Source organism: Vigna unguiculata, chromosome 4, assembly GCF_037176805.1.
Source record: "Vigna unguiculata cultivar grain cowpea cultivar isolate G323 ecotype 2 chromosome 4, ASM3717680v1, whole genome shotgun sequence".
NCBI classification, from domain to species: domain Eukaryota; kingdom Viridiplantae; phylum Streptophyta; class Magnoliopsida; order Fabales; family Fabaceae; genus Vigna; species Vigna unguiculata.
This window is the reverse complement of record NC_140795.1, coordinates 2,002,025-2,025,084: the sequence shown is the minus strand read 5'-3', so window position 1 is coordinate 2,025,084 and position 23,060 is coordinate 2,002,025. Positions and strand designations below refer to the sequence as shown.

General features: G+C 32.5%; 4 protein-coding genes across 7 annotated transcripts; 2 read left to right on the top strand and 2 right to left on the bottom strand.

The window, feature by feature from the left end:
• Positions 1 to 275: 275 nt before the first annotated feature.
• Positions 276 to 3,316, bottom strand: BBX16 (B-box type zinc finger protein with CCT domain-containing protein). 2 transcript variants are annotated; one of them, XM_028067371.2, is made up of 3 exons: positions 3,187 to 3,316; positions 2,012 to 3,030; positions 500 to 1,050 (listed from the first exon to the last, which is right to left on the bottom strand). In XM_028067371.2, exons 2-3 carry the CDS (start codon positions 2,996 to 2,998, stop codon positions 823 to 825), a joined length of 1,215 nt encoding a protein of 404 aa, XP_027923172.1. In that variant the 5' UTR covers positions 2,999 to 3,030; positions 3,187 to 3,316; the 3' UTR covers positions 500 to 822. The 2 variants fall into 2 exon arrangements, with proteins under 2 accessions (XP_085528525.1, XP_027923172.1); XM_085672399.1 differs by lacking the exons at positions 500 to 1,050; positions 3,187 to 3,316 and adding an exon at positions 276 to 442 and having other exon boundaries at positions 2,012 to 3,180.
• Positions 3,317 to 8,369: 5,053 nt separating this feature from the next.
• LOC114181046 (DNAse I-like superfamily protein) lies at positions 8,370 to 15,106 on the top strand. 3 transcript variants are annotated; one of them, XM_028067368.2, is made up of 15 exons: positions 8,370 to 8,602; positions 8,993 to 9,285; positions 9,794 to 9,957; positions 11,143 to 11,208; positions 11,305 to 11,357; positions 11,584 to 11,665; positions 11,894 to 11,940; positions 12,301 to 12,388; positions 12,594 to 12,686; positions 12,783 to 12,815; positions 13,281 to 13,375; positions 13,896 to 14,028; positions 14,219 to 14,304; positions 14,391 to 14,475; positions 14,586 to 15,106. In XM_028067368.2, exons 2-15 carry the CDS (start codon positions 9,108 to 9,110, stop codon positions 14,649 to 14,651), a joined length of 1,269 nt encoding a protein of 422 aa, XP_027923169.2. In that variant the 5' UTR covers positions 8,370 to 8,602; positions 8,993 to 9,107; the 3' UTR covers positions 14,652 to 15,106. The 3 variants fall into 3 exon arrangements, 2 of the variants coding, with proteins under 2 accessions (XP_027923169.2, XP_027923170.2); XR_003603734.2 differs by lacking the exon at positions 14,586 to 15,106 and having other exon boundaries at positions 13,896 to 14,068; positions 14,391 to 14,454; XM_028067369.2 differs by lacking the exon at positions 8,993 to 9,285 and having other exon boundaries at positions 8,391 to 8,602.
• Positions 15,107 to 15,740: 634 nt separating this feature from the next.
• LOC114181035 (uncharacterized) lies at positions 15,741 to 19,557 on the bottom strand. The gene is made up of 4 exons (XM_028067354.2): positions 19,417 to 19,557; positions 17,560 to 17,722; positions 17,376 to 17,428; positions 15,741 to 17,182 (listed from the first exon to the last, which is right to left on the bottom strand). The coding sequence occupies exon 4, from the start codon at positions 17,161 to 17,163 to the stop codon at positions 16,252 to 16,254; it is 912 nt and encodes a 303-aa protein (XP_027923155.2). The 5' UTR covers positions 17,164 to 17,182; positions 17,376 to 17,428; positions 17,560 to 17,722; positions 19,417 to 19,557; the 3' UTR covers positions 15,741 to 16,251.
• Positions 19,420 to 22,838, top strand: SYP81 (syntaxin of plants 81). The gene is made up of 7 exons (XM_028067353.2): positions 19,420 to 19,770; positions 19,946 to 20,029; positions 20,124 to 20,228; positions 20,912 to 21,055; positions 21,233 to 21,475; positions 21,590 to 21,721; positions 22,299 to 22,838. The coding sequence occupies exons 1-7, from the start codon at positions 19,693 to 19,695 to the stop codon at positions 22,440 to 22,442; spliced, it is 930 nt and encodes a 309-aa protein (XP_027923154.1). The 5' UTR covers positions 19,420 to 19,692; the 3' UTR covers positions 22,443 to 22,838.
• Positions 22,839 to 23,060: the final 222 nt, after the last annotated feature.

Below are 23,060 nucleotides of genomic sequence, written 5' to 3'. Positions count from 1 at the left end.
CATTTTTAGCTTCTGCCCAACTTTTACATTGACATTTTTTATGTTTATCTTCTGCATCATCCTCGTCATCATATTCACATAGAAACAAAGAGAAAACCAAACTCGCATGTGAAGAAGATAACATCAAGCTGCTTGATAACTACCTATTTCACTAAGTTTAAGTTATTCACCAAAATCTCTAAACCTATTCAACCCTCATTATAGTTTGAATTACTAATGTTATTTTCTTTGATGTGTTTGTTAATTAGTCTCTATAACTCTATGTGTGTCCACCATTGAATAAAAACTTCAGATTTCCCGTTCATCAGTTCTTAGAAGATTGAGAGTGAATTTGTTCAGACATGTGATGAGTATATACTTTAATCTTAGTCCATTTCACCTGGTGCTTTCCTTCTTCTTCCTATGCATAGCACATTATTCAGAATACTGTAGATTTAAGTACCTGATATATGTTAAACACTGTTAATCAGTAACCTCAAAGAGTTAATAAGAAAAACAAAACATGAACATAGATTACATTTTCTTATATTGAAAAAGGGCTTCTGAAAGTGAATACCAAAGCCATGAAAATACTGAGAGGAGCTACCATTAGTACTAGCTAGCTAGCTAGGACCTGCTAGAGAAATCAATAAATATCCCAAGCAAGAGAAACCTGACCTAGTGATGGCATTGCACGTGCATGGCAAAAACCAAGTAACTAATAATAATAATCAATTAATCTAATTAACCTTTCCACAAAATCAAACTTTGGAAAAGTTAACCATTAATTTGATTACTTTGTTGGGGTCAGTGAGTGGTGATTGATGATGATGATGATAACAACTAAGCAGTGGCTCCAACAAAGGACGTTCTCTTCACAAATCGTCCTTTCATTCTAGGTCTTTTCTCTGCGTTCAACTTCCTCACTTCATACCTTATCTTCTTTGCAAATAAACGAGTTCTTCTCTTCTCTCGGTATCTTGAAACTCTTGCTTCTCTTCCACCATCTGCATGCCCTCTTAAACTTATCATTTCACCATAACAGCACTGAACATCCCCTCCATTCGAACCCTTAACAAAAAAAAACTTGAATATCAACTATATATAGAAATAGTCACTGTTATTGTTATCAAGTTTGAGCTTCAGAAGAATGTTAGAGTTCATTCCAATGTTAGGTATATCGACGAATTCTGTATTGATTGCTGAAGATGTAACACAGTTCTTCTTCTTTAACCTGATGTGTGATCGACAGTTTATGTTATAGGTAGAAGAACTTTTCAAAAGTTCTCTCAGAAGACTGAAAAGTTATACATTCTCATAAAATGAAGTAAACGAAACAGACAACTGATATTGTTACATAAGCAAAGAGGGTTCGGAGAACAGCTTACCAAGAACTCTACAAAGAAATTTACATGTAAGGTAAGGTATATCGACGAATTTTTCATTGACTAATTATTGAAGAAGATATAACACAGTCTTCTTTCTATAGCCAAATATATGAGATCAGATGAACTGTGATATTTATACGTAGAACTGTTTTAAAGTTCTCTCAGAAAACTGAAAAAGTTATTGTCATAGAACAAGTTAAACCAAACACACAATTGACATTGTCGCATAGGAAAAGCAGGTTGAGAGAAGAAGTACTATAGAACAAGTTAAACTAAACACAATTGACATCACTGCATAAACAAAGATGGTTGAGAGAAGAAGTTACCAATTGAAGTCTCTCGAGCTATCATTGGTTACCTACAAATTTTGCATGTTACAGGTATATCGACAAATTTTTCATTGGTTACCGAAACATAAGGCAAATCCCTCTAATATAGGTATATCGACGAATTTTGTATTGATTATCGGAGGCATAACACAATTCTCCTCATCATGCAGTCAGATATGAGAACAACTATGACATTATAGAACTTTTGTTAAGTCCTCTCAAAAGCTGAAAAGTTATTACCAATATTGAACAAAAAAGACACTGAGTTATAACATTGTCACATAAGCAAAGAAGAAGGTTGAGAGAAGAAGTTACCAAGAAATCTGGCCAGCAATCATCAGAGTTGAAGTTTGGTGGGGTTCCTGTTGTCCATGGAGAACCTTGACTGGCCCAAGCAGTTATAACATCTTCATAGTTTAGCCTCAAAAACATGTCCTTCTTGTTGGTTCTCTTTGTACTCATTTCCTCTTCTTGTTCCTGAGCAAGTGATTCTGATTCAACAATATCATTCCAATTAAAGGCCTCGCTGTTCATGTCAAGAATCATCGAATCCAAATGGCAAGGTGTGTCAGCATCAAGTTCTTCTTCATCTTTGACCTTCACCATTGCTTCTTTGGCTCCAACTCCACCAACACATGCATCCATTTCTTCATCTTCTTCTTTGCAATCAAGCAGCAATTCTGATCCTTTCACGTGCTCAGATGAATCCTCATCAGCTCCGTTTCCAAGAAAGCTTTCCACATCAGCAGCAAACTCAGCAAGATCCATATCTGATGGTAGAAGCTCGGAAGAAAAATTTTCCAAGTCAAACACTTCTTCAACAGCCAAAACCTCTTCCTTCACTTCACTGTATACACTACAAAGCTCAGCATCAAACACGGGCACGCGACACAACAGCTGCTCCTCACTCTCATCATTATGCAGTGCTTCTTCACTTCCAAGCTCTGGCACAAGGGGAAGACTAATGGTGTTCTTGAAAAACACTTCTTCTTCTTCTCCTTCTTCGTGTATTTTCTTGTGCTTGCTGTTGTGGCGTGGTGTTCTTGCCTTGCGTGTGAATCCACTGTGCCATGCTACCTTATTGTTATGATTAAGGGTCAACGAGTAGTTGACCTTAGAGGATGCGGTTTGAAGCTTAACCCTTTCGTGCCTGCGTGCTAATTGGTTTGCGGAGTGAACCATGTTGTCACAGCCATGGCAAAGGAAAGCATCATCAGCAGCACAATACCACCGTGCTCTTACTTTTAAACAGCTCTCACATGCTCGTGCAGTTCTAGCTCCTAATGCACTTGCTTCTTTCATTTCGTTGGTCACAGTTAGGAGCTGGTTTTTGGCTGCAAAGAGAACTAACTGGTTAACAACAAAGGATCATAACAATGTTGAGGGAGTGTTAGTGTAAAGATCTAGAGAGCCCCCAAACTATTCAAATTCAATTATTGGTTATGAGTGGATTTGAGAATGTGTTGAGAAAGAAGCACATTTGTTCTTACTTGGTTCCTTCTTCAGTTTAAGCAGAAAGTATTATAGAGATTCTGATCCTAAGCCTGTGTAATTAGTTTTGAATATAAGTTTGCTACAGGACATTGAGTGAAGGTGTTAGGACCCACGACTTGGTCTCATCACAATGCTCATTGGTTGGAGATTTGATGTTCATCTTATTCTCTGAATTCTTATTGGTTAGGTTTCCTTTTATGGGATTTCTGGTGGATCCAATGCAGGTTATTTGTGAGTGTCTACTAGTGTCAGTGTTGCTGGTGTGTGCCTTTTTTGTTGTGTTGCAACTGTAATTCAATAATTCCCTTTTGCGGTCCTAACTTCACGTTGCTTTCACTTCCTCTATGGTTTGTCTTCAACTTCTCAACTATTCACCTTTGCAATGGTGCATTTTCCACCAGTAGATGCAGCCCTACGTTTGAATAACATATGGTTCAGCTTGACTAATCTGGTGGAGTTAAGCTTCAGAGAATTTTGAACCACATATAAATCTATATGCCTTGTGTTTTCTTCCACCTGAGTGTGTCCAAACTTGGTTAAATTTGGTAAGTGGGGATTTCACCTTGTTTCCTCTTTTTTATCTTCCACTCTTGGCTCAAATTTCTATGCAATAAAGTCCACCAACAGAATCATTAGTGTCATTAGTGGCCAATCACATTATTTTCTGATTTGTGAGGTTTTGTAAATATTGACCTATGTGTGAATAGGGATATTTGGTTTTTTCACTGGGCCAAATTTGCTCATATATTACAAAGATGAGCAAGTAAAAAAATATTATTGGTCGTGGAATAAGTTGTCAGAAATCATGAAGATTTTAGTTTGTATAGAAATCGTCAGGCTGAAGTCAGATGAAAAAGTGAATTCGTCACAAATAATGACGACTTCAATGTTATGAAAATTAAAATCATCAAGAGTTATTATGATAAATTAGTGTCAATATTTTGTACTGAAGTTGCCAAGATTCTTAATAAATTTGGAGTTGAAGTCATCGTAACTTCTAAAAATTTATCTGATGATCAGCAATATTCTTTTAACTGGTTCATCTTCGTAAAAAACCGGATGATTTATTGATTGGTGCATATAACCCAACCAAGACAGTGAAATGGTTGTGTTCATACATCTTCATCTTTTTAGCTTGTTTGCTTAAATTTCCATGCAAGGGAGGCAATAATGATGTGAAAACTTAGAGATGCAATTAATTAGACAGTGATATTGTAACAAATTTGCCACAAATGTTGACATTCTAGGAATGTGTCCAAAGAATAGTTTACCATAAAATTTCCTGCATTTTATCTGGGCCCATATATTTTGTACTAATAATGAAAACCACAAATTGCAGCATATATATTGACACACACATAGATGCAGCCAAAAATGTTGCTTTTTGAGACTGTTTTGGTTCTGCAATGTTATGAACAGTGACGAGTCTGTTTTTTGGCACCCTTCTACAACTTTCCTTTCAATAAATTCCCCATCATGGGTGCTACTACGATCTTATCCTTTGGCGTAAATTTGCAAACAAATAGAGCAAAAAAACGGACATGGACAGCCACAGAGGGAACAAATTCTTGCTATCTATCTTCTACGCAGTAACTCGGGGCAGTGTAGAGAGAATCTTAGTACAATGTTAATATCAATTTGACGATGATGTTATAAAATCTTCTTGTTTGATGGAACCATAGGTGAAGCATGTTTGTGTGTAATGAGATATGAACGTAACATTTATCAGATATTTTTCTTTGTATAACAGAATATCTCAGAATATGCATGCCTTGATCTTTAGCTGATAAAGCCTCAGATATTTCATAGCTATCACGGTGATCCAATTGTTGAAAATGTTTGCTTGCTTATTTATTTATTGTAATAAAATTAAATTTGAGCAAAAACTTGTCCATTGTTAGTAAATTTATAAATATCATCTTAGATATCTATACTTAATAATCTTATGTTACAAATCAATTTATGGTTAGATAATACGTAATTAAAAAAGTGCTTATACTATCAATTGCAACTAAAAATAAGAATTTTAATTCGAAATAAGTAATTTAAGATAAATAAGGAATAAGGAATAATTATGGTTAAATATGTTTTTAGTCCCTTAACTTTAAGTGAATTTTGGAATTAGTCCATTTCGAAACTTTGGACTAATCTAGTCTTTCATCTTTGGAAATACGTAGATTAAGTCTTTTTAATCAAATTTTGTTAAGTTTATTTGACATTTAAACGCGTTTCTTAATAGTATTTGACTTAACATTAAAGCAAAAATGTGTCAAACAGTGTATACAAAACTCAAATACAATCTTGAAATGCATAAAAAATATCCAATAAACTTAACAAAATTTGATTAAAATGATTAAATTCACGTATTTCGAAAGATGAAGAACTAAATTTCAAATACAATCTTGAAATGAGTAAAAAACATCAAATAAACTTAACAAAATTTGATTAAAAGAACTAAATCCACGTATTTCGATAGATGAAGAACTAAATTGATCTAAAGTTTCAAAATGAATTAATTTTAAAATTAACTGAAGTTAAAGGACAAAAACATATTTAATCCGAATAAAAATGATAAAATAATGGAAAACTACCATGTTCTCAATTCATATATTTTATATTATTAACAAGGTGACAAAATGTTGCTTTATTTTTTTAGATAACAAACAGGGATTTGTTAACGGATATTTTTTTTATGAGACGTTACTATTCCAAGTGGATAAGACTAATACATAATCCGTAAAGTTTTTCTTAAGATATATATATGTAATATAGTATCTAATAATATCTTCTGAAATTTCACCTTACTATAGTATTTTTCATGATGTTTTGTTTGTCAATATCACATGAGCACAAAGTATAACAACATCTTCTGAAATTTCTAAGTTAATTACTTGAATTTAAGATTAAGGAGTACATGTATATGAACAAAATCCAAGTTTCTATATTTTTTTTAAGGCCAACTAGTTCATGCATGAAGACAAGGATGAAAAGGATATGGATTAGGTGACACGTGAAGTGAATAATAATGCATTCACATGTGATGATATGATTGTAACTTTCTTGGTATGGAGTTCAGAAAAAAAGTGATTTCTAATAAAGGAAATCGGTTGGTTAGTATGCTTAGGATTTAAGAATGCTTCTAGTAAAACAAGTTTAATGCTTAGAAGTGTCATAGTAGATATATATTGTTTAAATTAATTACTTATTTTTAATTTTGTAAATCATACACTAATACAATTGGTTAATGATCAAAAGTTAAAAAAAGTTCAGTGTTACTTTATATTGCATTCTGTAGTTAGATATAAAAAATTTCATATATGTTGAAGATTTTAGGGTATGACGTATGAGTCTTTTATGTTTGATCACAAACGATTTAACATAAATAAGTTTTTTTAAATATTGTGTACAACTTTTTTTTCTCATTTTTTCTTTTTTGAAAATTTACGTTGTTTTTGTCTTCTCCGACAATAATTTTGGACGTGGTGGAGGCTTCACTGATAACCAAATCAGTGTTTTTTGTTAAAAATAATTTAAATGCGAGTTAAAAAGTTTAATATTTGATGGAATAGACAAAATTAAACACTATATAAGAATAAAAACATATAATATTAATGACTTAAAGTTTTGGTGTAACAATGATGTCAAATGTCTTTTAATGTGTAATACAAATGTCATATATATAGAACCAAACCACAATCTACTATAATCATAACTATATCATATATGAAAAATATATATAACCCATCACTTTTCTTCATATTTTCTGAATGGTTTATTATTGGTACCAATTTTATCATATTATATTTGTGTACTGGATTATAGTTATCTAAAACTCTACTTTATTCACATTGAAATCTTGAATTTTTTGTGGGAGAATCTAATAATGTCTCTAAGTATGATATATGTATATCAATTAGTTTAATTTATACTTATATGCTATGTTGGTGAAATGAACTTCATGGAATATAGTTTGGACTTCTCAAAATTTTTGAAACAAATTGTTGAAAAATAATGTAAATAAGTTATTTTAAAGTTTAATTTGACATAGATAATATTATTGTTCACTGTTTGTTTAGGAATATTTGAATTGATAAATAAGTCATATTTATATTGTTATTGACTTAGCACTCATATTTTTCGGTTTGACATATTTAAATTGTTAAACATTAGATATAACATTGAATCTACGTTTTATATGTGATTTTATAATTTGAAATTGAACTTAGGTTTTGGAAAGTTTTGAATAATTTGGCCATATTTCATCCTTTGAGTTAAAGTGATTTTAATTGTTTGTATATTATCTAACTACAAATATAGAGATGTTATACGATGATTTTGTTAAATAGATGTGATTTGATATGCTCACCCAATTTGGTATTTGTTATTTAAAATATTAAACATGAAATTAGTGAAAAAAAAATCCTATTTTACTAATATTTTAAATTATATTAAAGTTATTTATAGAAAAAAGTTGTCAAAGTTTAATCGTTAGAAAAATAATTTTCTTCGTAATTTTAATTTTTAAATAAGTGTTTGACATTTTGATTCAAGGAGGGAATCTCTAAAACTGAATAAGTTGTTTAACAAGTAATGGAAGAGAATTAATTTATTCAATTTACTGTGTGAATGTGAAAATTATCGATAAAATGAAAAAAAAAAGATAAATGATGAATCTGTTTATGTATAAATAATATTATATATATATATATATATATATATATATATATATAAACTATCATTAACGATTTTTTTTAGAAAGAAGTTTTGAACACAATTATAAATCCCATTTATATTCAATACAATTTCTTTATAAAATTATTATCCCTTGCAAAAACATTGATTTAATGAAATATTTCAAAAGATATAAACTTGTGATATAAAATAATAATTTATAAATACTCTTTATATAGTCCTTCTATTTAAAAAAATTAATATTCATATAAATAATTAAATAAATAAAAATAAATTATTGTTTTAATTTTAATATTGATACAAATGATTTAATATTGTCTGTAATGAAATAGTAATATCATTATCTGGTAAACATATTTATAAAAAATGTTAATTATTACTATTTTAAAAGTTATTGTATTAAATTTAAACAGAAAATAAAACATTTAATTCATTTTAAAATCATAAAAGATTAAATTGCATTTTTTTAGTTCTAACACAAGAGAATCAAACTTAATCTAAAGGTGATGATAAACGATAATTTAGCAATTTAACACAAGAGAAACTGTTGAACACTATCAACAGAGGTCATGAACAGTGGAAGCGGCGCAAACATGGTTCGGCGCAAGCGTCGGAGGCATTCACCGGAAAATTCTCCGTCAAAACGAAGAAGACGTTCTCAGTCTGAACGTCGGAGTAGGAGATGGGTTGTCTCTTCCAAAGACTCTTCAAATTGCACGGGTCAGAATAATTTAATTCGAATTCTGTTTCACTTTGAATATGCATTCACTTCCAATTGTATTCCATTTCTCTAACACTGTGTGGGAATTTGAAGAGATAAGAACAGAGAGAAGATTCATAGTCTTTTGGAATATTGAAAATGGCGTGTACAATTGATTAGGATAGCATCCAATTGATGGCTTTTTAAATGTTATTTTTAAAAATTGGGGAATGTATTCATTTTATTGCCTTTTAGGTAAAATGAAGAGGCGCTTTATTAATTAATGTGTGTGAGAGTGTGACAATTGATAAACGCCTAAACGGTTTGTTATTTGTGTGTTGCTTGCTTCCGCATGGATTGTTCCTATGAATGCTACATTCATGATGATACTGAAAAGAGATGTAAAACAGGTGCATATCAATAACACCCTACTGTGTGTCCCCAATAAGGAATCTTCTTGAGTGAATTGAAAATTCTAGACCAAGTTGATTTCATGTGCTGTTGCCGTCTATCCTGGCCGATGGTATGGCAGGCCACGATTGCGGAAGCCCTCCTCCAGAAAATTTAAGCACTTGTTATTCGTCAAAGCAGGAAACACCTCAGCTGGAATCTCCCTTTTTTGAATGCGGAGTGTGTTCCAGGAGATGGGTTTTCTCATCAAAAGATTGTTCTAATTGCATGGGTCAGAACTCAGAATTACAAGGTTATCTGCTTCTAGGGAAATAATAATTAGTTTGAATTCTATTTCACTATGAAATTATGTATTCAAATGTCATACAAATTCATCACCCGTGTGGGCACATGTCCGAGGATGCGTATGTTTTTGTGTAGAAAAGTGACTTCTGTTTGTTTTGGTTATTTTTCTTTTTAGGAAAAGGTTGGAATTTTAGGTATAAATAATAGAGAATTTAATTACCGGATGCCATTCTACATTCTACATATTCATATACATTTTAGTTGGTGCCTTATCCCAAAATTTCAGCTGTCTAAGGAGGAGGGCAACAAAAGAAATTTAAAAAAAAATAAAGGTGTGAATGTACAGATGAGATCTGCTTGCTCATGTGTAACCCCACCCCGCAATAACTAACAGTCCATGATGAAGATAGCTAATACTTTACATTTGGGTACCCCTGTTAATTGTGTCATTTAGACTTCAGATTAAATAGTGTTTATATCATATTTACTAATCTGAATTGTTCCTTCCCTTGCAGATAAAATTGTGGTTGTTTCATACAATATACTTGGTGTTGAAAATGCATCAAATCATCTGGATCTGTATTCTAATATTCCACATAGGTTCTTGGAGTGGGACAAGCGGAAAAGGCTCATACTTGAAGAGATTAACAACTATAATGCCAGCATACTGTGTTTCCAGGTAGTCCTTCCAGCTGTTATACATTGAATACTGGTTACAACTTTCGACCATTTTTTATCATTACGATTTATGCATCAGTATTAAGCTTTGAAAGCTAGAAAAGAAGAGCTGGTGAATGACCAAATATGTCCATGAAAGTGCTTGACATTGTCATTTTAGGGTATGAAGGCAACATAATTATTAAAATGTCCTTGAATGTAAAGAAGACTACTCAATTTTATCCTTCCATTAATAGACCTTTGCGAAAGCTAATGCCTACATCAACGTGGCACGCTGGTTGACTACGTGGCAATTGAAGTTGTAGTTGTAGTTGACACTAGACTATCCAATTTTTTTAAAAGAATCGTACTTATTCAAGAATTATGACTTGTTATCATGTTGTTTTCGAAGCAGTTCTTAAACTTAACCACTTCTTGTCATTTTGATTCTTGAAAGTACTTTTGAATTTTGAATTAAATCCTACCTTGTACATAAATTATTAGCCAAGACATCGCCGTATTATTTCTCATATTTTTACCATCCTTTCGCATATTTTATGGTTCACCTTGACTGTTTTATTATTCATCTTTATATCAATTCACCATTTAAAATGTGAATACTCACAAGACTAAATGTAATCTTTAAAATATGTTTTTAAATATCATAAGAGCTTAAAATTAAGTTCGAAATATTTTGTACTCATTAATAATATGTAATTAATAACTTGATTTATATAGAAGATTTGGTTCGAAATCTTTTATAGAATCTTATCAGTAGCATCTTGGATTTAACTAATAACTACTGCTATACGTAATCATTCATAAATTAGTTCAATAGTTGTATGAACAAATACATATGATGCAATCAAACAATACCATGTCATTCACCTTCATATATTTATTTGGTCAAAGGAATCCAAAACAGCGACAATGTAAAGGAGTAGGAATAAACACAACTTGAGGTTGCTTTTATGTATTAAATTTTAAACGGTGAACTTGATATAGAAGTGGAAGAGATGAAAGTCAAGATGGACCATAAATAGTGTAAAAGACACAAGTCACACTGATGTTAATTCCAGTTGGCACAATCAAACAGCTTAGTTGTACCCGATTTAGTGTTTATTCTCTACTTGAAATTGTAAGCTAATTTTCTACATTATAGAATTGTATTTGAAGAATTGCTTTCTCATAAATCTTGTGTCTGAAGGAGGTTGATCATTTTAATGATCTAGACAATCTTTTCCAGAACAGTGGCTTTAAAGGAACTTACAAGGTATATTACATACACATTTAAACTATCATGTTAGTTTTAAAACTCCTAATATTTTAATCGAGTACCTATGTGGATCATTATTTTCATTTGTCACAGGCTCGCACTGGGGAAGCAAAAGATGGATGTGCTGTATTTTGGAAAGACAAATTGTAGGTTTCCCTAACCCATAAACCATTTACGTAATTGAGTTTTTGTATCCTATATTAATCAATTTATTTACATTGTTGTCCTTTGACAATAATTAAATGAGATGCGTAAGTATTTCTTGATGCAATAGAGAACCAACAGTTAAAAAATGTGCTAATGTAGAACATATCAATTGAGAAATATCGAATTCCTAATTTGGCCTAATTATATTTTGTAATGTGAATGCAGATTCAATCTTCTGCATCAAGAAGATATAGAGTTCCAAAGATTTGGCATGCGCAACAATGTTGCCCAGCTGTGTATTTTGGAGGTATTTTGGGTTTGGTTTTATTTTTCTAAGTTGTTTCCATCCTGTGTTTTATATTTGCTTCATTGTCTTTCATTAGAAGGATTTATGATCTGTTATACAAATTTTTTAGTTCCCCCCATCTTATATTCTGTTGTATGTCCTCCTGAATGCCATGCATACATGTGTTCTCGCTGCAATGAAATAAAGTGTTTTTATATCTTATTACTCTATTTTATTATCAATTTACAGGCAAACCGTGATAAAAAAGAATCTGACGCATGTAACCTAACCACAATGTAAGTTTTACATGTCCAAAATGGGTAACATAAACACAATCGTTTGCAGTCTTTGACATGGTTTTCACATAACACTTGGGTGTGCTTCTATTCCAGTATTCTTGAATGACTCCTATTTACTTTTGTATACCAAGTTATTGCATACCAACCAGTGACTTGTTTCTATTATTTCCTTCTCTTCTTGAAACTGTATTGCATCGCTAATTTTTAGCACCAAAGTTTAAAATTGAAAATTTTTGAAATATTAATGAGTACACTCATGTATTCACATATGTTCTCTCACACACACATGGTGTCTATTTTACGGCCAGTGATTTTTCAAGTTTTCCACTTAGCAACTAATATGATCGTCATCTATAGGGAACCATCCACAGGAAAAAGAAGATTTGTTGTGGGAAACATACATGTGCTATTCAACCCAAATCGTGGTGACATCAAACTGGGCCAGGTACTTCTTAACTAGATGAGTATCATTATACTTATTTGTGTTTGTGCATGTGATTCATTTTTTAAACTTTTTAATATTATATTTTTTGGGCCAGGGTTGGTGCAAATTACTTTACCTTAAACAAATGCATTTAATTGTCTATAGTTAATTAAGTTGTCTAATATTTTTTTTTTATTATGGAAAACTACTACATGATAATGGACAGGTCAGACTTTTACTTGATAAAGCTTACAAGTTGTCACAAGAATGGGGCAACATCCCTGTTATTATTGCTGGGGACTTGAATAGTGTTCCACAGGTATGATACTGCTTTATACTTAGTAGTTTATCTATTTCAGATTAGTTATCTAATGTGCTGTTATTTCATTTTGTTTCGTATCGTCTGAGGCTTCAGAGTGCCATATACCAGTTTCTGTCTTCGTCAAAGGTGAGTTTGTCATCTCCTTGTCATGGTATATTCTCTAGCCTTTTAGCTTATTTGTGTGCGGTATCTGAGAAATTTGATTATATGTAATGTCTCAAACCATCAGTAAATAATTTATCAGGATTACATTACAGATGATGGGGGCACAGAAAGGGTATGAGGGAAAGGGGAACATATTCCATTGTTTGGGGGTTTGAAAATAGATAGGATTGTAAAAGAATTCTTGAGGATCTATTTGCCGATTGTTTCTTCCAAAAATCAATTTTTGTTGACTTGGAAATTGATTGGAATGAGAGGAACCCAAAGGTAAAGCTAGCTTTGTGTCATTAATTCCCCTCCCTGTTCAGTTCATCCTTACTTGTCCCATTCCATTCAATTAATGGAAAAATCCAAATACAGTTAGAGGTGTGACTTGTTCTTTGAGGAGAGGGGGCCATGAATGAGTTTTCAGTGTTTATTTTATTGCAGTTAGACATCCAATTACATGATCGCCGAAATATGTCAGGACAGCTTGAAATCCAGTCCAGTAGACTCTTCAGATCACAGATTCGTGATGATGCTAGGTAGTTTTTGTCTTTCCTAACTTTAAGTTTTGGTTACTATCTGCCATAACTTCCACTCCCCACTCTCTCATATAGAAAAAGAACAACACAATTATCAATTCTGGAACAGATTAAGGATCACTTATTTGTCGACACTGTAGATTATTTGTTGATATGGATAATGTGGTCTTTTGTTGTTCTTAATGATAAATAATATTATTGCCTTTTATTGCTGTTGTTGATTATTTCCTTGTTTATCCTGTAAATTTTGTTGTATTATATCCTTTTTATTTGCTCACCTAATTAGGCTATAGAACATCTAATTGACTTTGTAATCTTCTTTCCCTAATTACGAGATTCTATATAATTGATTGAGCTGAGAACTCTCCTCTAAACCAAGATGTTCACTTAACCAGTTTCTTGCCTCTGTTTCAAGTATTGTTATTATTTGTCCAATTTTAGAGGGAAGGGTTATCATCATTGTTACGTAAAACTTTATATGTTAGGTGTTCTGTAATAATTATTTGGGTATCTGGTGCAGCATTTCGATGACTCTTTCAAGGCAATTGCTATATAGATGGAGTGTGGAAGAACTAAGAATTGCAACAGGGGCGAAAGGAATCACTCAACTTCAGCACCAGCTCAAACTCCGCAGTGCTTATAGTGGTGTTCCTGTATGCTGTTTTAATCTGCCACCTAAAATTGTTACAATCGGTTATTTCGGCAACTTCTTTGTGATTGTGATATAAAGATTGTACATCTAATATTAATATGGGAAACTCCTTATAGATTTTAGTTGGATATTCAAACAGTCTTGATATTTCCCACTTCATCTTCATAAATCGCATGTACTTATGGTTGCAGGGAGACAGTAGAACAAGAGATGATATTGGGGAGCCCTTGGCAACATCATACCACTCCAAGTTCATGGGAACTGTTGATTATATCTGGTAATTATATTATTTAACAAACGCCAAAAATTATATGCATTTACAAATTGTGTTTGTTAGTTGTGACCGATGTCATTGGTAATCAGGCATTCCGATGATCTTGTTCCACTTAGAGTTCTTGAAACCTTGCCAATTGATATTCTTAGAAGATCTGGAGGACTCCCCAGTGAGGTAATCTACTTAAAGCTAGTTCTTGAAACCATATTCTGTAATGCGCTAATGTAACTTGTTCCACTTTGGATTTGGATTATCTGTGTCTTTATGATTCTTATGCCTTGTAGAAATGGGGAAGTGATCACCTAGCTGTTGTATGTGAGTTGGCTTTTAGCAAACAACAACAATGCTGAGGTCTGAACCTTAAACTGATTAACAAATATGGAGATTGAGAGTCAAAGCATTGTCGCCGTGGTAATTCTCATTGAATGGTTACCATTATGTCCTCTTTTCCTTTCAAGATTTCACACTCTTCTGATTCCTTTAGCCGTGAAGGAGCGTCATGAGATCTTGCTGTGAATTGCACTTGATAAGCATCGTCTTGCAATTGATCTGCAAATTCCTCCTTTCTAGATGCTGCGTGGAACTTGAAAGTGCTTTAAAATTCATCAAGAACTTGCTGTGTTGCGATGTTCAGAGAGCAGTCAGTGTATATCTAAAATATTATGATATTCAAAGACAAATTTGCTGCTATTTTCACTACTCTTTTAGAGAGTTTTATGCAGCATCTTCAAAATTGAAACTCCAATTCTCCAAATGTAATAGTGAAAAATATTTATCAATTTATGAATTATTCTCTTTTACGGCCCTCGTTTCCCCTCCAATTCTTCAAATAATTACCCATCGTACTTAAAAATTTAGTCACATCATGGTTGATTTCTTTCCTTTTGTTAGCACCAGTTTAGGTTGTTTTTGTTTATCCGTTGAGTTATTTGACTTAAACTTGCTGAAGCAAATATGAAACGAATTTTTTATCTATTAGGCCATTTTAGCGAAAACCAAGCAGATACTTGATGTATGACTTTTGTTATTTGATTAAACTAAAAGATGTATTTTACCACCAGTGAAGAAAAAAAACTCATGAATTACATAAGGCATTTTTATGTCATAAGCTCACTGTCTAAATTGCACGAGATTTTATGAGAACCAGCGTATTTCTGTAGATTGTGTCTTTTTGGATGAACTATTCCATAAGTTTTTTCTAAAAGAAAAAAATAAATTAGTTTATACATAATTGAAAATTTTATATATATATTTTTTTCCTTTAAGAAAAACTTAGAATAAGTTCATCCAAACCTATTCATTCTAGTTATCAGACACCCCACGAGCAGAACAGGAATAAACAAGGATATTTTCAAATGATCCATGCTGAATTAGTTTTTTGTGCTTATGCCTTAAGGGAAAATAGTTGCTAAAAATTTTCATGCGGGGAACATTTATTCTGTGATTGTAATGCTTTTGCTTTTAACTTTACTTTGGCATTCTCTTTTTGTTTTGATTTTCCATGCAATAACAGTAGCCAAAACCAAATAAAGTACACACTCGGGAGCAATGTCTTTTCAAAGTGGATATAATAAGCAAGAAGGAAAAAGATCAAAGACATGAAGACACACTGAAGAAAATATGAAACAGATTTAGTTTCTTAACAAAATTGAAAAACTACAAAAACGGTTTCTCCAATCTGCAGCAAAGTTCTTCACAATGGAAATAAAGCCTCAAGTCTCAACAGTTAAAATGCAATATGCTAAAACTCATTTTGTTAGCCTATATACTCTATAATAACTGCAGCCAGTAACCTATTTAAACGAGTTTCTGCATAAACTTCTGCTATAATATTTTCAGCTATCTAAATTGTTAACTGTAAGTTATGCATAATATTTTTGACTTACGAAGAATTTTTTGTTTCAGAAAAAACTAATGTAAAAACTGGTCCAAACAAGTGATTAAAAAATTTTATGAGCTTTCCCAATCTAGAGTTTCATCAATCCAAGCTAACTCATCAAAAGCACTGTCCACAGGGGGAAGAACAGTGGCTTCTCCATGTTCCACATTCCACATAAAACCACCTTTGATGTCATTGTCCAAGAAATTATAAAACTCATTATCAAGCAAAATTCCCCTTTTCTCTGCTTCATCCAAATAGAAACCATCACAACCAAACAATGATTCCATAACTGGCTCCTCCAGCAAAAGTTGTGTTGAATTATCTTCACTGTTAACTGGTTCCACATCTTCACCAACCTTTTCCACATTGAACTTTTCTTTGACTGAATCATTCGGGTCACTAACATCTAGTGAAGCTTTTGTAGTGCAGCAGACATCAAGCACTGATGATGGAGATGCATGAAACAACACTTCTTTGGAACTGTCAAAAGCCACTGCATCATCCCTTTTTCTCGAGCTTTCAAACTCATTCTTCTTTCTCTCATAAGCCATAGCAGCTTCTTGTTCAGTATCAAATGTACCAAGCCACACTCTCAACCCTTGAATAGGATCTCTAATTTCTGCCACATATTTCCCCCATTTCCTACGTTGAACACCTTTGTACATGCTTGATGGTTTCCTCATCCTCCTACTTGAAAAATGGATTGCACTTGCTTTCATCTTTTCACTGTTTACATCTTCTGAAGAATTCTCTTCTTGTAACTTGCTTTGCATGCATGGAACCAAGATTTCCTTCACAACCCTCTTGGAGCAACAACCACTTAACTCATACCCATTGCTCAACAACTTATCATCTTCTTCTTCTTCTTCACTTGAGTAATCTGTAGCATCAGGGTCAGTGTACACAATTCTAATTTTCCTTACTGTTTTTACGTTTTTTTCTTTGCCTGGAACCTTCTCTTTTCCTCTCTTACATTCCATTTCCTTTTGCTTGGAATTCCTGACATTTTTTAACAAATATCCTTCACCAAAGATAACAATACTATTCAAGTATAGTAAAATCACTATTAGCAGTGTTCTAAACCAGAAGCAAAATGCAAAAAGCAAAGAAAATATCAAACAGCAGAATCATCAAGAAATTTGAGTAGAAAAGCCAAAAGTCACAAAATAACACTATGAATCATCACCCTTACTTGTATCAACTATAAGAGCTCCAAAGCATTCAAACCCCAACAACATATAAGTCCTGCATTAAAAGGGGTAAAGAAAAAATGAACATTTCTGAGTGAAAAATGATAAGGAAAACAAAAAAAAAAAAAAAAACGTAAAAACCTTTGTCAGACACTGAATTACAGATACCAAGGTGAACTCACATACCCTTTTGATCTTTTAATCTCTGGTAAAAAAGTTATCACTGATGGAGTGACCAGAGTTGCATGCAGAGGCTTTAACTCAAGGAAGCACACAAGCACACAGAAACTGCTTCAAACCAGATATTGAGATTCATGCCGTTTTCTGCAGAAAGCATTTACTGTGCAGTCTGGAGAGGAAGTGAAGGGGACGTAGAAACAAATGTTGTAATAAATAAGCAGCGTTTGAAAGTCTAAGGAAACCAAAAGTAACTTACTAATGACTCTATTTTATATTTTTGTTTGGAAGTTGTGATTTTTGTTTCTCGTGGATACAACAAGGAAACCAAACAAGCAGCGTGTGATGACAGTATGGAAAGTAACTGATGTTGAATTTGACTGGACAATGATGCTCAAAAAAACTTGTTTCTCTTTCTCTCACCCAACCAACACTCTCTCTTCACCTTTTCACAATTCACTTGAACTCACATCTTTTCAAATCATTGAAACATATAACAAAATCATGTAAAATTAGTTATGTCTTCTACATTGACATAGTTCATGAGGATTTTAAGGTTTCATTTTAAACAAAATCGAAATAGACAATTTCCAACACATGCCATTAAGACATTTTCATAGTTTATATCAAGTACTGAATTCTGCTTTGTTTTTAAGAAGTAAATTGATTTTTTTTTAGTTATTAATGTAAATATAAGCATCTATGTAATTCATTTTGAAATAAATTAAAAAGTCATTAATATTTTATTAAAAACTGTGAGTGTTAATTAATTTGGTTTTCTTTAAAGATTGAAACTTCAGCTACTTTGTAACGTTAGTGAGTAGAAAAGAAAGTGTAATAAACATGTGTAGTTATTTTCTAACCTTTTAGATGAAATCATAGAAAATGAGAAAAAGGAAAACAATTTGGTGGGTCCAGTCAATACAAATTCCTTCTTTCTTCTTTTCTCTCTCTCTTTTTTCTGGTTTTCTCTGATTTTCTGGTTTTCTTTGTTTTTCTGGTTTTCTTTTGTTGATGACTCAGCTTTAAGATTTGCGAAAAGGAAGGTTACATTTACAGAACTGTAACTGAAATCCTTAATGAAACTTGAATTTAATTAATATTAAAATTTTGTCTAAAAAAATTAAATATATTAAAGAAGGACAGTCAAATTTTTTTAATATTTTTATTTTTATATTATTATTTTTATAATTATTACCAAGTTATATTCACTACAAATATTGTTAAGTTTAAAGATCACAATACTTTTAAATGATTAAAGTTCATGGAATTACAATTTAGTTATATTTAAATTTTCAAAATAAGAAACCTTTTTTCAATTTTACTGAGTGGAGAGGTAATATGAAACTTAATTTCTACTACTACTTCATTTTATAATTATTATAGTTTATTAACAGAGATTTCCTAGTACTATTGTTATAAGGTAATGTTCCTATTAAATGTCTAAAAAGTAAGAAATAGATAGAAAATGTAGAGTCTAATACACTCTTTTATTATCAGCTCAAATTGGTTCAAAACATCCTAAGTTGCTCAAACTAAAAATTCATCGGAATGAATAAGGTCACTGAAAAAATATGAACTCATTCAAATATATAATGAATTTGTATTAAAGACAAAATAATCTTCTTATTTAATTAAAAAATCTATTTATTTTTTAAATAAATAATTTTTAGAAAAAAAATATCAGTTCTAAAAATATTTATTCAAGCTAGTCAAATTGACTATATAAGCAAAAAAAAAAAAATCAACAGAATAGTCTTATCCAAATAATTTTTATTTTTAGTGATTAAAATTATTTTAAAAGGTAGATTCTAAAATAGTGTGTGATTGGATAAAAATATTGAAAAGAAGAGGAAAGAATTTTACCATGGAGTGAAACGAGTCGTTTAGATCTCATCAAAGCTTCGTCTTGGTCTTCTTCTTCCTCTTCTTCCCTTTGTTTAGGTTTCTCAGAGCTTCCTTCAGCGTTCTTCTCCGACCCATTTACCTGTATTTCACACTTCCAAGCAGCACAACTGCACCATACAATCCTTCCAAATTTGAAATTGAAACTCATTCAATCGTATTGTATCATCATATCGCGTCGCACGATATCTCGGTTCCTTTGCTCCTTTCTGAATTCCCATTGATCGCAATTGAGAGATGGTAAAAGCGAGGGACAGAACCGAGGATTTCAAAGATGCCGTGCGCCACACCGCTCACTCTTTGGGCTACGACGAGGTTCCTTGTTCACAATTTTGCGATCTTCATAATTCAAATCCTTAATTTTTCTAGTGTGTGGAAATGTCACGTTTGGGTTTGGCTGAATAGGGTTTATGAACACGTGTTGATTGTAATTGGTTATTGGTTTGAGCATTGAATGGTTTCTAATCTCACTGATGAATTTGTTTGGCAGGCTAAAGTAGCGTCAATTATGGCATCTTTCATTATCCATAAACCGCCGCAAAGGTCTCCATTTTCCAAAGCCGCATTGAAGACGGTAGACTCGGCTTTCAAAAGTTTATTCATGTCTGTAGTTATGTGCTGTGCTAATTTTATGTGATGTGACATTTTTTCTTGGTCTTTGTTTTTAGCTGGAGAGTATTGGAGAGCTGGATCAGTTTTTGTCCAAGCATAGAAAGGACTATACGGATCTGCATCGCACCACAGAAAAGGAAAGAGATAGCATCGAGCATGAAGTAAGCTGGGATTCTAGTTTTAAGAGTATTCTGGTGTCTTGTTTGATGATTGGAAAATCGTAGTACTTATTGGCAAAAGTATGGTGTTTCTCCTTGGGCATGATTCCATGCTTGTTGGCTGGCATTGGATGATTTAGAGCTTTCTCAGCACTGTGTTGTACATTATAAGACATGAGTTAGTTTACTTAGGCAGCCTTGCGATTTGGTCCGTGAAGTCTGTTCCTTTATACATGTCGTCTAGGGGAAGAAACAGCCAATAGAAAGAGAAATTACCAATAGCAAGAAATTGATCAAGAAGCGAGTGATAGAAGAGATTAAGATATATATGTTTGGGGCTAACGTGTTATTCGTTTATGGTCCCATCTTAGGCTGGTATTAATTTTATTTTTTTCACTGCTAGCACTATCATTATTAAATCACATTGGTTCTCTCATAGTTGAATTTTCAAAGGCTGTTTTTTTTTTTGTATTTGCTGTTCACACCATTCCTTCAATGTTCACGGCTCACAACAATATATAGATAGAACTTATTTTAAGCCTGCCAAGCAATTTGGCCTTTACCTGCGTATATAATTTTTATTAGCCTTCTCTGTATTTTTGGGTCAAAAAGCATTGATATCTCTTAATCGTATAGCGTCAGTTTTGCTTATCACTTACTATAATCTTGTAATGAATTCGGTGCAGGTTAGTACTTTTATTAAAACATGCCAGGAACAAATTGATATTCTTAAGAATAGTATAAATCAAGAAGAAGAAACTTCCAAAGGTTGGCTTGGCATTGCGACTACAAAATCTAATGCCGACATGATTGCCCACAAACATGGGGTGGTGAGGACATCTTGTGCTTGTTGATTTTTTCTGCTATTAGTTACGTATGTGGGTTGAGCAGTTGTATGATCCCTTATGCAGAGTGTATGCTTGATAATGTTATCTGAATACTAACAAGTTCATGAATATGGCTATTTACTTTTTTGTATACTAATGTTTACTTGGGTCCAATTTTAGGTTCTAATTTTAAGTGAGAGACTCCATACAGTCACTGCACAGTTTGATCAGCTAAGAGCTGTACGCTTCCAGGATGCTATTAATAAAGCAATACCACGGAGAAAACTTAACCGTGTAACCAGAAAAGATTCTGCAGAAACCTCAAAACCAGATACCATGGAGCTCAGAGAACCTGAAGAGTTACGTGCTGAGCCTTTAAGAGTCCAGCAACAACTCTTGGACGATGAAACACGTGCCCTGCAGGTAATAAAAATCAATTTATTTATGAATTTATGTAGGTCTTATTCTGTCGTTTGTTTAATTGAAGATTTTTAGATTCTCGTGACTAACCCTTTGCCATTGTTTCTTTTCCTGTAGGTGGAATTGACTAATCTTCTCGATACAGTTCAAGAAACTGAAACTAAGATGGTGGAAATGTCTGCACTAAATCACCTCATGTCTACTCATGTTTTGCAACAATCTCAGCAAATTGAGCATCTTTATGAGCAGGTTATATAACATATCATATTCTACCCTCCTGTTTTCTTGTTTTTTGGGAACACATGAAGGCTGCCATCTATCATGTCTATACTGCCCACCCCCTGTCATTAACCCACCTTCCAAGTATAGCCAAGTAATGTGAAACTGGAATTAGTGTAGAACAGGGATGGAAATAGGTCACATATATAAAAATAGGATTGGTATGCTTGATTCAAATCAAATTCAAGGCTTAATTCTGCAAATCTTAGAAATCAGCTATCTTGATAGTATGCAAATCCCGCTTGTTACCCCGATAATAATAAGGGACTAAACTCTTGAAATAAATTTATTAAAAATAACCCCCAATAAGCAAGAACCCCAAGAAAACTAAAAGTTCCGTAATTACAATAAGTAGTCAATATCTTATACACCTAATAATTCTAATATCCACATTCTGTGTTTTAATTAATATCGCTAAGGTATAATAATTTTCACAGGTTTCCAGATTGTAGTGCATCACAGTGCTTGAAATTTGTTTATTCTGCCTAAAAATAGTTGCATTTCCAATTTCTAAGAAATATAATCGTGCTTCTGCTGGCTTTTACAGGCTGTTGAAGCGACTAAGAATGTTGAGCTCGGTAACAAAGAACTCTCACAAGCCATTCAGCGGAATAGCAGCAGCAGGACATTTCTTTTACTGTTTCTATTTGTGCTTACTTTTTCAATCCTCTTTCTTGATTGGTATAGTTAAATGCATTTGGTTTTCTGCTAGCACAGTGTATCTTCTTATAGAAACTTGGCCTCTGTTGCTGTCAATATCTGTTTTTACCCCTAGGAAGGAATCTTTTTCTAGATGCGATGTATTTGGTTATTGGAGAAAGAATTTTAGTGATCAATTTATGAAGGGAATTACAAAAGGAGGACCTCCCCTACTGTTTTGTAGGAGGGGAGAGAATCAAAATATTTTATTTCGTTTGTAAATTTGGAGGGATAAAAGGAAAGAGAAGGGATAAAAAATTGTTTCTTTTCGTTTGAATCAATCAGGTCTGTCGGAAATCTTAAAGAATTCTTAACTGAACCTGTTATGTACCAGGCGTTGCCTTTGTCATTATATCTTCTGCAATGAAATATTTTTATTATCAATTAATTATGAGATTGGAGTTTCAATATCAATTATTAAAGATTACAGATTTTGGTACTTGCAGAAAGTGTCGTTGCTTGACATATGAAAAGATATGAATTAAATTAAATCTCCATACTACTGTAGAAACTACATCAATATAATGACTATCGTTCGTTATACTCCATATACTTCCTAATAAGATGGGGGAGATTGTTTATTTATAACTGTTTCCTTAAAGATAATTTT